General features: G+C 46.1%; 1 protein-coding gene across 6 annotated transcripts in view; it reads left to right on the plus strand.

Annotated features, from left to right (window-relative positions):
• The window catches only part of PTPN23 (protein tyrosine phosphatase non-receptor type 23), a 55,062-nt gene that overhangs the window by 7,664 nt on the left and 29,041 nt on the right, over window positions 1–18,357 (plus strand). For 2 of the 6 annotated variants that reach the window (XM_027096935.1, XM_027096936.1), the window contains 3 exons: window positions 4,723–4,785; window positions 5,509–5,872; window positions 13,581–13,655. In XM_027096935.1, the coding sequence (XP_026952736.1) occupies window positions 5,789–5,872; window positions 13,581–13,655 (159 nt within the window). In that variant the 5' untranslated portion in view covers window positions 4,723–4,785; window positions 5,509–5,788. Of the gene's footprint in view, window positions 1–4,722; window positions 4,786–5,508; window positions 5,873–6,253; window positions 6,615–10,002; window positions 10,078–13,580; window positions 13,656–18,357 lie in introns of those variants that run through there. The other 4 variants (XM_027096937.1, XM_027096941.1, XM_027096939.1 and 1 more) reach the window with 3 other exon arrangements.

The raw sequence follows: 18,357 nt of genomic DNA on the forward strand, positions 1-18,357 counted from the left end.
ATTCATAAGATCCCACAAGCTCTTCTTGTGTCCCCCACTTCCAGTCACTTCTCTCCCCCAACCCACAAGGATGACCGCTCTTCTGACTTCAAATACTACTGGAAATATGGTGTGGAGTAGGCTCTCTATCAGTCAGGGTTTTCCAGAAAAACAGAACCAATAGGAGACGGATAGTTGATAGATAGACACATAGATAGACAGACAGAGTTATTTTTAAGGAATTGGCTCAGGTGATTGTGGGGTTTGGCAAGTCCAAAATTTGTAGGACAGGCCAGCAGGTCAGAGACTCAGGCATGAGTTGATATGGCCATCTTGAGGCAGAATTTCTTCTGTTAAGGACACAAGTCATTGGATTAGGGCCCACCCTAATCCAGTATTATCTCATCTTAATTTGATTATATCTGCAAAGACCCTATTTCCAAATAAGGTTACATTCACAGATCCCTAGGGGTTAGGACTTCGACATAGCTTTTGCAGGGGGTGATACAATTCAACCCATAACAGACTCCAATTTAATTTTTTTCCTCTGGATGACCAACTGACGTGCATCATGTATTCACCAGTACCTCCTTTCCTCACTGGCTTGCAATACCACCTCTAGAGTCCATTAAGTGGACGTGGGTTCTGTTTCTGGGTTCTCTGATGGTCTAATGTTGTGTTCTTGAGCAAATACCCACATTGTTCCAATTACTCAGCTTTCTTTTTTTTTTTTTAATTTATTTATTTATTTATTTTTGGCAGCATTGGGTCTTCATTGCTGGGTGCGGGCTTGCTTTAGTTGTGGCGAGTGGGGGCTACTCTTCGTGCAGTGCACAGGCTTCTCATTGTGGTGGCTTCTCTTTGTTGCGGAGCATGGGCTCTAGGCGCACAGGCTTCAGTAGTTGTGGCGTGCAGGCTCAGTAGTTGTGGCTTGTGGGCTCTAGAGTGCAGGCTCAGTCGTTGTGGTGCACAGGCTTAGTTGCTCCGTGGCATGTGGGATCTTCCCAGACCGGGGCTCAAACCCGTGTCCCCTGCACTGGCAGGCAGATTCTCAACCAGTGTGCCACCAGGGAAGCCCTACTCAGCTCTCTAACAGGACTACACATCTGGTGGAACAGGGCTTCTCATTTTATTTCTCCTCTCTAAGACTTCTTAGGCCTTTGCTTTTCCATATAAATTTGAGAAACAGCTTGTCAACTTCCACACACCAAAACACTGGGAACTTGACAGGAATTGCACGGAGCCTATGGATCACCTCTCTTCTCCCAGGAAGCCTTCACTCCTTACCAACCCCATGAGGCTCTCTGCCCCCTCTGGGTTCACACTCGCCCCACCCTATTCTGTAGAGGTGATTTGGCCTCTTTGGCTGGCCTAAACCCAACAAACCCCATCCCAATGCTGCCCCTGTGGTATATTTCTTTTTCAAGCCGCCCTCACATGTTTCCTGTGTGTGTCCGTATTCCAGACCCCCTAAAAAGACCCTGAAGGAGGATCTGAGTGGTGCAGTTTTCCTGTCTCCGCCCTCCCCTCTCTAGGGCCTAGAATAGTGTCCTGGGAATCCACAACCCCAGTTAAGGGCCCTTCCTCCTAGTCACCACTCCCTTCCACAGTCGATCAATACAGCAGCCAGTAGAACCCTTAAACTTACATCGGATTTATCCCTCCTCCGTTCCAAATCCTCCCATGTTTCCCCAGGTCATCCAAGGAAAAGCCCAAATCCTCATTACAGTTTTTGAGAGACCCTACGCCATGGGCAAGCCCTACCCATTACCTCTCTGACCCCATTTACTGCTCTTTTCCACACTCACTCTACCTCAGCCACTCTGGCCTCCTTGCTGTCCTTCAGGCATGGCAGGGACAGTCTCGGCTCAGGGACTTTGCATTTGCTATTCTCTCTTTCTAGAACACTCTTCCCCTAGCTATGCCCCTGGCTTGCTCCTTCATGTCCTTCAGATCTTCGCTCAAATAGTATCTTTTCAGTGAAGGCTTCTGTGACCACCCCATATAAAAGATATAAAATTGTAAAAGTCCTCCTTCTCATATTCCCACCCTCCTTTCTCCACATTTTCTTTTTACCATAGCAGTTTCTGCCATCTCATACACTGTATATTTTTTATTGTGTTAATACCTATCTCGCCTCGTTAGATTGTAACCTCATGAGGGCAGAGATCTTTGCCTGTTTTATTCAACAGTGCCTAGAACAGCACATAGGGTGCAGTGGGTGTTGAATAAATATTAATTGAATAAATGAACTAGAAGGGAGGAGACCCAGGCCCAGCCTGACTCTTTATCCACTTGCTGGGAGAGTTGAGTGGTCCACTCCCCAATCCAGGCCTAAGTTTCCACATCAGTAAAATGGATCCACATCGATTAAATGAGGGAGGATGTCTGTGTGTCTTTGAGGTCATTCCAATTCTGATAGGAGGGTTGTCTTGAGAAAGGGGTGAACTGACCTGGCTGAATGGGGTGTTTGCTGCCCCCTTGTGACAGGGCCTACCCTTCCCCAGTACTAGTGAGTCTTAGATTTCCCCAAACTCCCAACTCTGCCTGTCTCTGTGAGGAAATATGTGCATAAGGAGGGCACCCCTTAACCCAGAGACATCCTTTCTGCTGTCTCACCTCCACTGACCCATCTTCATTCCATTGCCTCAGCATTCAAGTCTCCCTCACAGGACCTCTTGGTCTTTGATGCCTCTCATGCCAATTGCCCTCATGTCACTGAGACCATATGTTACAGGCTGAATTGTGTCCCCCAGAATTCATAGGTTGAAGTAATAACCCCCAGTACCTCAGAGTGTGACTATTTGGAGATGGAATCTATAAAGAAGTAATTAAGTTAACATGAGGTCATGAGGGTGGGCCCTAATCCAATATGACTGGTGTCCTTATAAGAAGAGATTAGGACAGAGACATTCACAGAAGGAAAACCATGTGAAGACATGGGCAGAAGACATCCACCTACAAACCAAGAAGCAAGGCCTCAGAATAAACTAACCCTGCTGACACCTTGACCTCAGACTTGTGGTCTTATCCTCAATTCTTCCACCTCTGAGCAGGTGACCCCAAGAAGGTCCTCCAGATACGAGCTCTGATAAGATGCTGGTAAATTTTTCTTTTTCCTTAAAAAAATTACCTGTAAGGTCTTGCGTTTTTTTAAAGTATTTATTTATTTTTGGCTGTGCCAGGTCTTCGTTGAGGCATGCAGGATCTTTGTTGTGGCATGCGAGATCTTTAGTTGCAGCTTGTGGACTTCTTAGTTGTGGAATGCGAACTCTTAGTTGCAGCATGTGGGATCTAGTTCCCTGACCAGGCATCGAACCCAGACCCCCTGCATTGGGAGCGTGGAGTCTTACCCATTGGACCACCAGAGAAGTCCCAGGTCTTGGATTTTTTTTTTTTTTTTTTTTTTGCGGTACGCGGGCCTCTCACCGCTGCGGCCCCTCCCGCTGCGGAGCACAGGCTCCTGACGCGCAGGCTCAGCGGCCATGGCTCACGAGCCAAGCTGCTCCACGGCACGTGGGATCCTTCCGGACCGGGGCACGAACCCGCGTCGCCTGCACTGGCAGGCAGACTCTCAACCACTGCGCCACCAGGGAAGCCCTTGGATTTTTTTTTTTTTAAGTTTTTATTGTGGTAAAATATACCTAACATATAGTTTACCATTTTAGCCATTTTTAAGTGTACAGTTCAGTGGCACTAAGTACATTCACATTGTTGTGCAACCATCACCACCATCCATCTCCAGAACTTTTTCATCATCCCATCCTGAAACCCTGTACCCACTGAATACTAATTCCCCATTCCCTCCTCCTCCCAGTCCCTGAGCAATCACCATTCTACTTTTTATTTTTACAAATTTGACTACTTTTAGTTAACTGATTTAAGTGGAATCACACAATATTTGCCATTTTGTATCTGGCTTATTTCACTTAGCATCATGTCTTCAAGGTTTATTTATGTTGTGGCATGTACTGGGTTAGCCAAAAAGTTTGTCCAGGTTTTTTCCTAAGATGTTACAGAAAAACCTGAACAAACTTTTTGGCCAATCCAATATCCAAATTTCCTTCCTTTCTAAGGCTGAGTAAAATAGTTCAGTGTATGTTATACTACACTTTGTTTATCCATTCATCTGTTGATGGACATTTGGTTTATGTCCACCTTCTGGCTGTTGTAAATAATGCTGCTGTGAACACTGGTGTAGTACTTGCATTTTCTTTTGCTCTAACTCCAATTGGCATGAAGGTCCTTGATTGCAAAGGGGACCTGGGCCCTTGATTATGGATGAGCACCCTCTTCTGAGCCCAGATCACACATCCCGTGGTCTCCTCCACATCTTCTCTTGAACAACATAAGGGCACCTATATCCAGCTTAACAGAAACAGCCCTGAACCTTTGCTCTTCCCTTCCAAACCTGTTCCTCTCCGCATTTTCCCATGTCGGTAAACAGTCGTGGAGCCACCCAGCTATACCAACTAGAAACTTGGCAATAATCCTTTATATTCTCAACCCCCTACATCCATTCACCCCAAGTTCTGATACGTTTTTCCAAAACATTTCTCAAATCTGCCCACGTTTCATCTCCCTTTGCCCCAACCTGACATCACTTGTCTCCTGCAAGACTACAAAAGGCTCCTCACAGATTTCCTTGCTTCCACTTTTGCCCTATCTAGCAAACCATTCTCCATCTTATTTGTTTTTAAAGCTAGGTAATATATACATGAGTTTAAAATCCCTTCTCTACAGGTTACCTCTTCAGAGGCAATAGCTGTTCTCTTCTCCCTGGTCCGCTTCCAGACAGTCGGAAAGGTACTCCCGTGGCTGTATATATTCATCCCCACCCCCATCTACCCACATTGCTCTAGGCCTCTTTTTTTTTTTTTTTCCGCTTTACACACCATCTACGCCTTTTTGCTCATCATCACAAACGGACGTGCCCGTCTCTTAGGCAGTGCCCGGCCTTACAGGCTGGACCGAGTGTGCCAGTCTCCAACCAGTCACTCCTCTGTTCCAAAGCTCGACACCTGGAATGAAACCTCTTGCTCTCTTCTTAGCCCTGTCTCCCTCTTGGCCTGGAGGCCCCTACCCCAAGGCTCAGTTTTTTGTTTTTGTTTTTTTTGCGGTACGCGGGCCTCTCACTGCTGTGGCCTCCCCCGCCCCGTACGGACGCGCAGGCCCAGCGGCCATGGCCCACGGGCCCAGCCGCTCCGCGGCATATGGGATCCTCGCGGAGCGGGGCACGAACCAGTGTCCCCTGCATCGGCAGGCGGACTCTCAACCACTGCACCACCAGGGAAGCCCAAGGCTCAGTTTTTAAGTCACCTCTTCTGAGTGGCCTGCCGCCACGTTATCTCTACCACCGCACCTAACCCCATCTACCAAGGCCCTCGACACTACTTAAGTCTACAAGTTCACGGTTACGTTCTTTTACGCCCTTCCCCTGAGTGGGGAGCACCTCGGGCCAGAGCCAATCCAGCAGGTCTACTTCCTCCAGGAGGAAGAAACCAGCTACTACCCTGTCTGGCATTTAAGTGCAGGTAGACTACTACTCCCAGAAACCCTTTCGCCTCGGGCTGGAGATTTGCCCTCTACACACGCCCCGTGGAGGAGGCTGAGCATGCGCAATGGAAGATGAGCCTGCGCGAAAGGCTGTGCGGGCGGGGACCGCATCTCCCAGCAGGCCGTGGGGGCATTCTTTTATCCCAGCGTGACCAGTAACTTCCGGCGTGGAGGGGCGGCGCGGTGCCTACAGCTGAGCTAGTACCTGGAAAAGCTAGCGGAGCGGCCGAGTGGCCGGCGGGCGGCAGCCGCCATGGAGGCTGTGCCCCGCATGCCTATGATTTGGCTGGACCTGAAAGAGGCCGGTGACTTCCACTTTCAGCCGGCCGTGAAGAAGGTGAGTGCGCCTCCTCCCCGCCCCCGCTTCTCCCGCGTATCTCTGTCGTCTGCCGGCGCGGGACGCCCCCTGCGCGTCCATCATCTCCCCAGACCCTGTCGCGACGTCGGGTGAGGCCAGGAGGGGCCTCCGCTGGCTTTCCTTAGCTTGGCCCACCCCCATCTCACCCCAACCCACCCCTGCGCGCCCGCAGGCCCCTGGTAGCACCCGCTGTCTCCTCGGCCATCCAAGATTCCCATCCAGGCACCTCACTTCCTCGGTGTGACGCTCTGGACCTCGTTCTGCTCCGCCCCTAATCCACGCCAGGACCGCCCTGCGGGGAGCAGTGGGCGGCCCTCCCTGAACGGCTGGGTGGAAAGGCTGTGCCCGGCCCTCGGTGCGCTGTCTGTCCACGACCGGACTGGGACAGACGCTGAGGATGGCTCAGGATGTGTTTTAAGATGAGAGCTCCGTGAGCCACAGGAATGCCTGACCTCTGCGATTGGAGTCTCTCTGACACTTGGTGCCATTCTGTCTGGTCTCCTCAGAAGAAGAACCCTAATCTGGAGACCCTTTGGACCAGAAAATACAGTTCTGTGTCATTTGGGGAAGGGTTACTGCCTTTCACGACTGCCCAGAGGGGATAAACAGTGTTGTAGCTTCCGGAGAGACTTTAGGAGTCATTTGTTGAACCTTCAGTTGGACGGAAGAGGCTGGCAGGTTTGGCGCTGACGGAGGCGAGGGATCGCTGTGGCGAGATCAGGTGTGGCTGGTACAAAGCGGGGCCAGGTGTGTCGACTGGGCATCAGAAGCCCTCTGAGACATCTGCTGCCTTGGGAATGACCACCTGGTAGCATTGGGGGTCAGAGCAGAAGTAAAAAGGAACAACCAGGAGGCTCTTGCAGGTTGATATCCTTGTGGTTTTTTTCAGTAAGGTGCTTGAGGAAAAAATTAGGACAAAGAAAATAGATTGAGAAGTAGTTTCCGAGGAAGGTCTCCCATTCTCTCTTGACACTGCCACTGCCTCAGTTCAGACACTAACAGTTTGTATCCCTTTGAGTCTATCATTTAATCTCTTTGGGCATCTTTTCCCTCATTTGTAAAACCAGGAAATTAGATTAATTGATCTAAAATTCCAAAAATTTGTTACTTCTTTCCCAGAGTTTGGTAACTCCTCTCATGGAGGCCCAGGGGCTCCCAGGGAGAACATTGCTCACATAATACCTTGTGGGCTAGGTGTAGGTGACAAGAGCATCAGAGGCTAAGTTTAAACAAAAAGATCTCCAAGGAGTTCCTGGGCTAAGATTTTATCCACTGGATTTATCTTCCATCTGCTCTTTTAATTCAATTAGGTGAATTTTTCTAAAACACAGCAAAACTTTGTTTTCTAGTTCAACCGTAACCTATTCAGAATACTCTCTGACCTACCCCAGTTCTTTCATCATTTTTTCAGGGCTCAGTATGTGTTTGATCTACGTGCTTCTGATACAAGTATCCCAGATTCTGTTCACAGCTACTTGCTGTTCCCTTAACATTCTCTGTATGTTTGCTCTTCTGTGCCTTTGGTTGTGGAATTCCTCCCACCCAGAAGGGCTCACGTCTTTGCCCTCTGGAGTGGGGATGGGGTTCTTCTTTTTTAAAAAAAAAATTTTGTTGTTGTTTTTTTTTTGATGTGAACCACTTCTAAAGTCTTTACTGAATTTGTCACAGTATTGCCTATGCTTCACATCTTGTCCCCCTGGCCCCGAGGCATGCAGGATCTCAGTTCCCCGACCAGGAATCGAACCCACCCCCCTGCATTGGAAGATGAAGTCTCAACCACTGGACCACCAGGGAAGTCCCGATGGGGCTCTTCTTTAATCTCTATTTATTGATTCTGTCAGTCTTTCAAGGTCCAGTTTAAGCTCTGTCTCATCCACAAGCCTTCTTTCATCTGGATTAATCTTTCCCTTCTCTGAATTCCTCACTCTTTTTATCCTTTTCCTAGTGACAGTTACGTGCGCTATGTTTTAACCCCACTGTTCTATTGTAAGTAACCTGAGAGGCATCTCCCTGCTCCTCAGAACCTAGCAGGGTCCCTTTTTCATAGTTGGCATGCAGGAAAATGTTTCTCAGATGATTGACAGTTGAGAGGGAATTAAGAGATGGTGACCATAAATTTATGGAAATCCAGTGGATAAAATCTTAGTCCAGGAACTCCTTGGAGATCTTTTTGTTTGAACTTAGCCTCTGATGCTCTTGTCACTTAACACCTAGCCCACAAGGTATTATGTGAGCAGTGATCTCCTGGGAGCCCCTGGGCCTCCATGGGAGGAGTTACTCATTAGCCATTTACTAAGGTGGTATCAGATGCTGAGGAAAAATTCATTTCCTAGACATCTGCTCTTTTTCTTTGTTTCCTTATTTTGGGGTTGGGGAAAGATACACCATTTATTTGATAGGTTAAAATTGTTGCATGTTTTACATGAACCCACTGAAAAGGAATAGCAATCTTGTGGGTGGCCAGCTCCTTTAGGTACTCTGGAACTGTCTTCCTGCAGAGGAGACTACAGTAGCCACTGCAGCTGGGAACTCTCCCTGACCAGGACTCCTGTCCCCAACCCTAGAACCCACGCTTAACCTTCTGCCACTGGTACCCTTGTCCTTTCCTACCCTTGCTCCGACCTGCAGGAACCTTCACCAATGACTTAGAGCTTAGGAGTAGAATTTAATTTAGGATAGTAGAATGAAAATGGTTCTGTTGAGGTCAGTCTGTTGAGCACCATGCGGAGTCCTGAAATACAGATGAATAAGAGTCCTTTTTTTCATGGAATACATAGTTTGGTAGAGGAGATTTAAAAATTAGATTGTGACATCAGTGGAAGAGTAGAGATATGTGCAGTGTGTACAGAAGTACCAGCCTAAGGAGGGGCCATCAGGGGAGGCTTGCCAAGGAGGTGGGTTTTGAAGAATAAATAGGAGTTTTTCAAGAAGGTAAAGGGTTTCTTTATTTGTGAGAGCTGGGCCTTTGAAAAAAACCTTTCATAATGGTTAGTACTGGTTTTCATTCCTGATGGATATGCCTTCAATTATGGAATAATGTGAAATAAGAGCCAGGAGAACAGCAAGCTGGTTTTGAACAGCAGTGCCAAGTTTTAGGTTGGGATACCTGGACTCACATAATTTTTTAGTGGGGAAATGCTGCTAGCCCTGTACCTTACCTGTGTTTTGGAGCCCAGAGTGCTCACTGGAAACTGATGAAGGATGACTCTGTGCTCTTCATCAGTGAGTGATTTGGCCACACATGTTCATGTTAGAAGTTCTTTCCTCCTGTGGTCCCAAACACCTGCCCTTAACCAACTGCACTTGAGCTCAGGTCAAGCTCACTTGGACTCAGGTGCTACATCCATCCCTGATTCATTCATTGAACAAATAGTTATTGAGTGACATTCTCAGGGCTGTATGTGATGACAAAAATGTCTGCCCTCATGGAGCTTACCTTCTAGTGATCCACATAGTAAACCATCCTCAAGGACAGATGTACCATAGGTAGCCCCCCTACCAACCAAGTGGCTTCTTGGCCTCTCCCCTCTTCCCTCTCTGGCTGGATTGCTCTCTCTAAGTCTCCACTTTCGCACCAGGTTACTCCAGAGAAACTGTCCGCTGTTCAAGGCCTGCCACCACTTCGCTTCAGCCTGCCTTTCACACTTCAGTCTTACCAGGCCTCTCACATAGGAACTTTCAGCCTCTTTTGCTGGTCATTGTCCTTGTTCCGGTCCTTACTGGAATTCCTTTCCTCCTGTTCATCACCCAGGTTGAACCGTACTTTCTTGGGGTCCCTTTAGCTGCCGGCAGTTGTACCACCCTCCTTCAAATTCAGACAGATCTTACCGCTCCCCTCACTCAGTTGACCTGTGCCACAGAGTGTACACTCTTGTTGCCTCTTCTTACTGTTCATCTTATTCTCATGTAGGTAGAGTCTGGTTTTCAGGTTTGTGGAGTTTTTATCCCCTTCCAGATTTCTCATGGGACAGCTCACTCTTGAAAAACTTGTCCCACACATAGATGGGGAAATGAGATGACCAGAGGCCTAAAAGTGCCTGGCTCCTCAGCAGTGAGGAGCACATGTGCCAGTTGCCTTTGGTGGTGACCTGTCTTATCTCTTATCACAGATTTGGAGTCACTGAGCCGGTCTGCTTGAGCCTATCTGCCCACTCGAGTTTACTGCAGAATGGCTTCAGGTGCAGGTGACCTGGATTGTTCAGTTCATTCTTCTCTGACTTTAATCTCATACGTAAAAGCCGTATATCCCTTTCACACCAGATTCTTTACTTGGGAAGTAATAAATACTTGTGTGTAGAGAGTGCTTAGGTTGAATGACCTAGTCTAGTTCTAGCACCCTCCAGGGGAGGTAACTTGAGTCGACCTCACTAGTGTTATCCAGGCAGTTGGAGGGGCTGTTCAGAAGAGATGCGGGAGAGAAGCCTTGAGTCTTATGTAGGGGTTAGACTAGGTGAGGATGAATGCCTGTTCTCATCCCTGATGCTCTTGGCCTGTAATTTGGTCTTAGGCTTGCTGATACCAAGGGGCTGAAGATTCCCCTTGGCAATAATACTTCCTTCTCTGAATAAAATTAATCTCACTTGAAATTCAGTAGCAGAACATATATTGTATTCATTAACAACACTGTAAGTGGGACTTAATTTTATGTGGAATAGCCCAAGGCATTCCCCATATTTGAGTCAATCCTGCAAGTGAAGAAAAAAAGAAATATAATGTGCATGGTGAATGAATACAGTGCCAACAGCTGTGATGCCTTTTATTGCCTTTTCTTCTTGGGTTATTGCTTTAATTAGCACCATGAAATTCCAAGGTGTTATATCAAATTAAGAGCAGAAGCTAAACATCCCCATTATCCAGGAAAAAAAAAAGAGCATACACAGAAGAATGAGACCATGATAGTACCAGAGAAGGTGACACAAAAGGAATATCCCTGGGTCAAGAATCAGGAAGTTTGGCCCAGAGTGCTAGCACTGCGATTGCTCATCTCTGCAAAAGAATGGCAGGACCCAGGATGGATGTTTCCAGTGATCTCAATTTACCTGCAGAATTCTGGGCTATTCGTTGCTCGGTAAAAGAGCAGAGTACCATCATGGAAATAGTATAGACGTTGGAATCAGACAGACCTTGCCTTAGGTCCCACCTTTTCGACTTAATAGTTGGTGACTTTCAGCTGCTACAAATGATTACATCATTAACCTGGGCCTCATTTTTCTCACCTGTAACATGGACTAATATACCTTATAAGCTTGTGGGAATCAAGAGTTAATGCATGTGAGTCCCTAGTACAGGTCTTGGCATATTGTAAACAATATTTTCAACTTAGCATCCTCTTCCTCTGTTTAGTGAATAGCTCAAGACCTATGACAGCTCTGTGAGTTAGACATAGCAGGTAATTTTTTTAAATAATTTTTAAAAAAATTTATTTATTTTATTTATTTATTTTTGACTGCATTGGGCCTTCGTTGCTATGCACGGTCTTTCTCTAGTTGCGGCGAGTGGGGGCTACTCTTCGTTGCGGTGCGCGGGCTTCTCATTGCGGTGGCTTCTCTTGTTGCGGAGCACGGGCGCTAGGTGTGTGGCCCTCAGTAGTTTTGGTGCGTGGGCTCAGTAGTTGTGGCTCTAGAGCACAGGCTCAGTAGTTGTGGCGCACGGGCTTAGTTGCTCCATGGCATGTGGCATCTTCCCGGACCAGAGATCGAACCCGTGTCCCCTGCATTGGCAGGTGGATTCTTAACCACTGAGCCACCAGGGAAGCCTCATAGCAGATAATATTAACTCCATTTTACAGGTGAAAAACCAAGCCCAGACAGATCTCAAAGCAACCCAGGGGCATAGCCAGGACTTACTCAGTCTTGGTATTTCTCTCTGGAAGTGGTCTTTTCATTCTGTTTTATTGTTTTCACTTATAACTCCTTCCTCGCCGTTTTGCCCCCTGCCGTGGCTCTGAACCCTGAACATGCTTTCAGCATAAAACTGTTCATAGGTCTCATTGTTCCCTCAGAAAAGGATTCCCAGCTACTCCAAAGCCTGGCTGGGCTCTGGAGGTTCCCTGATCCTCCTAACCCCCACCAGCTGTTAGTTGTGTAGCTGTGCTGGGGTCCTGTCAGTGCCTTCTAGTATCTTACTCTTGATCTGGGGTGCCAAGGCCCAGGCTCTACCTGCTGCTGGGCCTTCCTTCTCAGACTCTGCTGTGACCTTCAAATCCTGACCAGACCTTGTTCTGAGCTGTGCAGAGGTGTGAGCTATAGAGGGAATGACTGAGAGATGGTCTCTGTCCTTTGCTCTAGAACCTTCAGCCGCCTCTTTCCTCTGTTCAGTAGGGGGAGTGATCAAGCCATGGAGGATTTTATCAGAATTTAAACAATAGCCTGTCTGCTCCACTGACTCATTGTGTGGCTGGCGATTCATTTTTGCTTCCCATTTTTTGTTTTATGAGAACCATGTTTAAAAAATAGAAATGGATTGGTCTAATGTGTGGTTAAGAATATGTGCTCTGGAGCCCAAATGCCTGGATTTCAGTCACTGCCCCATCAGTTATTGGTGCTGTGTGACCTCGGCAAATGCCTTAACTTCTGTGCCTCAGTTTCCTCATTTCCTCATCTGTAAAATGGTGACGATGATGATGTCTGCTTCTTTGGGTTGTTGTTAGGATTGAGTGACTTATTAGGCACTTGGCACAGTGTTTGGCCTGTGGGTAGGAGCTCAGTAAGTGTTTGCTGCTGATCTTGGAGGAGGAATGAGACAGGTAGAAGGTTTCCTCTAGGGACAGTTTGCTGGCAGTGGAGGCAGCATCTCTCTCCCCTTTACCATTGTGTGACTACAGGGACAGATGTTCTCAGCGATGTCAGGTGAAGCCTTGTTTCTAGGACTCTCAGATATCCCTCCAATCCCTTCGGCCTCTGTCCCACAGGACCTCCTGCAACAGGAGTAGTTCCAGCTGCCTTAGTCTGTTGATCTTAGGTGAACGAGGGGCCCTTTGGTCCAGGCCGTGCCTCCAGGCTGGTGAGTGTGCTCACTGTCCAGGCGGTGGTGAGTGCTGTTGTGGGCAGGCATGCCAGTCCCTTCTCTGATATGGGCCCCCTCCTCTCCCCTCCCCCTGTCTGGGTCATTCCCATCACACATCCACAGGCCTTTCCTCACCAATGAGATCACTTACTTCTGTGGTGCCCTTTCCGCAGGAAGGCGGGCTGGTGAAGAAGGCTTTGCGCTCCCACTCTTCTTTGGTTCTTCTTCCTACTACATTTGCTGTTGGGTCAGGATTATGACTGTGACCCCAGGACACACCAGGGACCAGTACTTGAGGGAGGCTTGAATTTCTGGCCCATTTTGGGATGCTCAGTAGGATCCCATTTCAGACAGCTGAGTTCCCCAGCTTCCTGAGCTGGCAGAGTCCTGGGCTTCATAGAGAGAGGGCTGCAGCATGATGAGGGCCAGCCAGGGTGTTCCATTCAGGTTGTCCAGTCTTCTTTTCCATTTTGTTCAATGGAGGAGGCTCCCGCAGTCAGCATCTTGGTGCTGTCCCATTATTGAGGTCGAGTTGCTTGCGGCCCAGGAGATGAGCTCGTGGTTGTGGGTCTGGACTCCATCCTGAGCCCTGACTGGTGATTGCCGAGGACTCGGAGGGCAGGAGCAGGAGCAGGGCAGTATGCTCTATCCCTGGTTTACAATCTTCTCTCTCTCTCCCTAGTTTGTCCAGAAGAATTATGGAGAGAATCCAGAAGCCTACAATGAGGAACTGAAGAAGCTGGAGTTGCTCAGACAGGTAGGAGGATAGTGTTTTTATGCAGGTGTGGACAGAATTGGTTTGATAGGGAAGTAAAGAAACCACCTAGAACTGTCTTCTTATTTTAATTCAGTATTTTTTCCTCTGTAAAAGCAGCAAAATTAATGATAGAAAAATTTGAAAATACTAAAATCAAAAAGCAAAAGAAAAAACCCTTTTCACAATTTTTTTGTATATATATATATATATTTTAATGTTATTTATATATACTATATAAAACCACAGTAGGACCACGTACCACCTATACTGCCTATGTAGCCTGCCTTTTTCACTTAACATACTGTGGATATGTTTCTGTATCAGTGAGCATACAACAGTGGTATTTTTTTTCTTGGTTTATCTAATAATTTTTCTTTAAGTTTTATTTTATATTGGAGTATAGTTGATTTACAATATTGTGTTAGTTTCAGGTGTACAGTAAAGTAATTCAGTTATACAGATATCTGTTCTTTTTCAAATTCTCTTCCCATTTAGGTTATTACACAATATTGAGTAGAGTTCCCTGTGCTATACAGTATGTCCTTGTTGATTATCTGTTTTAAATATAGTAGTGTGTATATGTCAGTCCCAAACTCCCAGTTTATCCTTCCCCCACCACCTTTCCCCTTTGGTAACCATAAGTTTGTTTTATAAGTCTGTGAGTTTTTTTCTGTTTTGTAGATAAGTTCATTTGTATCTTTTTTTTAAGATTCCACATAGAAGTGATATCATATGATATTTGTCTCTGTCTGACTTACTTCACTTAGTGTGGTAATCTCCTGGTTCATCCATGTTGCTGCACATGACATTATTTCATTCTTTTTAATGGCTGAGTAATATTCCATTGTATATATGTAGCAAATTTTTAAAAAAAAATATTTATTTTTGGCTGTATTGGGTCTTTGTTGCTGTGCGTGGGCTTTCTCTAGTTGCAGCGTACAGGAACTACTCTTTGTTGCGGCGCACGGGCCTCTCATTGTGGTGGCTTCTCTTGTTGTGGAGTGTGGGCTGTAGGCATGCGGGCTTCAGTAGTTGTGGCACACAGGCTCAGTAGTTGCGGTACACAGGCCCTAGAGTGCACAGACTTCAGTAGTTGCAGTGCGTGGGCTCAGTAGTTGTGGCTCGTGGGCTCTAGAGCGCAGTCTCAGAAGTTGTGACGCATGGGCCTAGTTGCTCCACAGCATGTGGGATCTTCCTGGACGAGGGATTGAACCTGTGTCCCCTGCATTGGCAGGCGGATTTTTAACCACTGTGCCATCAGGGAAAGTCCTGTACCACATCTTCTTTATCCATTCATCTGTTGGTGGACATTTAGGTTTCTTCTATGTCTTGGCTATTGTAAACAGCACTGCAGTGAATATTGGGGTGCATGTATCCTTTCGAACCTTTCAGGCTTCTGTTCCATTACTTCTTCCCCTTTACCTTTCACCCCCAAGACAAATCCCAACCCCTGCCAAACCGCTGTGGTGTTGTATGTAGGTGGGGTGGTGTACGTAGGTGAGGTAACTCTAAGGAAGGAGGCTGGAGGTGGGAATCCCCCCACCAGGAGACTTGGAGGCCAGCTGACTTTTCAAAGCTGTTTCAGCCCAGAGGGTCCAACATTCTTTGGGTACACTAGACTTGGTTTAACTGTAGGAGGGCCCACCTGGATCTGGAGATTGTGGTTTCGTGCAGAGGGACCAGGCACTATATGTCTGCGGGGGTGGAGGGGGGGCTCATTTGCTGGCACATCCTCCCCAGCTCCCTCAGCCCCATAACAGTCCAGCCTCGGGACCCAAGCCTGCTCAGGCTTTAGGGATGTGACACCAGCCAAGGTCACCGAGGCCTGAGGGGAATAGAGTAGGCATTTCTTTTTTTCTTTTCTTTTTTTTTTAAATTTTTATTTTATGTTGGAGTATAGTTGATTTACCACGTTGTGTTTGTTTTAGGTGTACAGCAACCTGATCCAGTAATACATGTACATATATCTATTCTTTTTCGGATTCTTTTCCCATGTAGGTTATTACAGAGTGTTGAGTAGAGCTCCCTGTGCTATACAGTAGGTCCTTGCTGATTATCTATTTTATATATATTAGTGTATACAGGTTAATCCCAACCTCCTAATATATTCCTCCTCCCCCACCTTTCCTCTTCGGTAATCCTAAGTTTGTTTTCTAAGTCTGTGAGTCTGTTTCTGTTTTGTAAATTAGTTCATTTGTATCAGTTTTTCATATCTACCTATAAGTGATAACATATTTGTCTTCCTCTGTCTGATTTCAGTTGGTATGATCATCTCTAGGTCCATCCATGTTGCTGCAAATAGCATAATTTTATATGGCTGAGTAATATTCCATTATATATGTGTGTGTGTGTGTTTATTTATACACACACACACACCCACACACACACACACACACACCCCACATCTTCTTTAGCCATTCATTTGTCGATGGACATTTTGGTTGCTTCCATGTCTTGGCTATTTTAAATAGTGCTGCAGTGAGCATTGGGGTGCATGTATCCTTTCAAACAATTGTTCTCTCTGGATATATGCCCAGGAGTGGGATTGCTGGATCATATGGTAGCTCTATTTTTAGTTTTTTAAGGAACCTCCGTACTGTTCTCAATAGTGGCTGTACCAATTTACATTCCCACCAACAGTGTAGAAGGGTTCCCTTTTCTCCACACCCTCTCCAGCATTTATTGTTTGTAGATTTTTTGATGATGGCCATTCTCACCAGTGTGAGGTGATAACCTCATTGTAGTTCTGATTTGCATTTCTTTGATAGTGATGTTGAGCGTCTTTTCATGTGCTTTTTGGCCATCTCTATGTCGTCTTTGGAGAAATGTCTATTTAGATATTCTGCCCATTTTTGATTAGGTTATTTGTTTTTTTGATATTGAGCTGCATGAGCTGTTTGTATATTTTGGAGATTAATTCCTTGTCAGTTGCTTCATTTGCAAATATTTTCTCCCATTCTGAGGGTTGTCTTTTTGTTTTATTTATGGTTTCCTTTGCTGTGCAAAAGTTTTTAAGTTTAATCAGGTTGCATTTGTTTATGTTTTTTTATTTCCATTACTCCAGGAGATGGATAGAAAAAGATCTTGCTGTGATTTATGTCAAAAAGTGTTCTGCCTATGTTTTCCTCTAAGAATTTTATAGTGTCCGGCCTTACATTCAGGTCTTTAATACATTTTTAAAAATTAATTAATTAATTTTTGGCTGCATCAGGTCTTTGTTGCTGCGCGCGGGCTTTCTCTAGTTGCGGCGAGCAGGGGCTACTCTTTGTTGTGGTGCGCGGGCTTCTCATTGTGGTGGCTTCTCTTGTGGCGGAGCACAGGCTGTAGGCACGTGGGCGTCAGTAGTTGTGGCTCGCGAGCTCTAGAGCGCAGCCTCAGTAGTTGTGGTGCATGGGCTTAGTTGCTCCATGGCATGTGGGATCTTCCCAGACCAGGGCTTGAACCCATGTCCCCTGCATTGGCAGGCGGATTCTTAACCACTGCACCACCAGGGAAGCCCCTTTAATACATTTTGAGTTTATTTTTGTGTATGGTGTTAGGGAACGTTCTAATTTTATTCTTTTGCATGTAGCTGTCCAGTTTTCCCAGCAGTTCCCACACATTTATTGAAGAGACTGTCTTTTCTCCATTGTATATTTTTGCCTCCCTTGTCATAGATTAGGTGACCATAGGTGTGTGGGTTTATCACTGGGCTTTCTATCCTGTTCCATTGATCTGTATTTCTGTTTTTGTGTCAGTACCATACTGTTTTGATTACTGTAGCTTTGTAGTATAGTCTGAAGTCAGGGAGCCTGATTCCTCCAGCTCTGTTTTTCTTTCTCAAGATTGCTTTGGGTATTTGGGGTCTTTTGTGTTTCCATACAAATTGTAAAATTTTTTGTTCTAGGGACTTCCCTCGCGGTCCAGTGGTTAAGACGTCGCCTTCCAATGCAGGGGGTGTGGGTTTGATCCCCAGTTGGGGAGCTAGGATCCCACATGCCTCATGGCCAAAAAAACCAAAGACATAAAACAGAAGCAATATTGTAACAAATTCAATAAAGACTTTAAAAATGGTCCACATCTGGGGCTTCCCTGGTGGCGCAGTGGTTGAGAGTCCGCCTGCCGATGCAGGGGACACGGGTTCGTTCCCCAGTCCGGGAGGATCCCACATGCCGCAGAGCGGCTGGGCCCGTGAGCCATGGCCGCTGGGCCTGCGCGTCCGGAGCCTCTGCTCCGCAACGGGAGAGGCCACAACAGTGAGAGGTCCACGTACCGCAAAAAATAATAATAATAAATAAATAAAAATAAAAGAGATTGTTAAAAAAAAAAAAAAAATGGTCCACATCAAAAAAAAAACTTAAAAAAAATTTTTTTTCCCTAATTCTGTGAAAAATGCCATTGGTAATTTGATAGGGATTGCATTAAATCTGTAGATTGTTTTGGGTAGTATAGTCATTTTCACAGTATTGATTTTTCCAATCCAAGAACATGGTATATCTCTCCATCTGTTTGTGTCATATTTAATTTCTTTCATCAATATCTTATCGTTTTCTGAGTACAGGTCTTTTGCCTCCTTAGGTAGGTTTATTCCTAGGTATTTTGTTCTTTTTGTTGTGATGGTAAATGGGATCGTTTCCTTGATTAATCTTTCTGATCTTTTGTTGTTAGTATATAGAAATGCAACAGATTTCTGTGTATTAGTTTTGTATCCTGCAATTTTACA

The sequence above is a fragment of the Aethalodelphis obliquidens genome, unplaced genomic scaffold (genome assembly GCF_003676395.1).
Source record: "Aethalodelphis obliquidens isolate GAN/ISIS:26980383/991018 unplaced genomic scaffold, ASM367639v1 scaffold111, whole genome shotgun sequence".
Taxonomy (NCBI): Eukaryota; Metazoa; Chordata; class Mammalia; order Artiodactyla; family Delphinidae; genus Aethalodelphis; species Aethalodelphis obliquidens.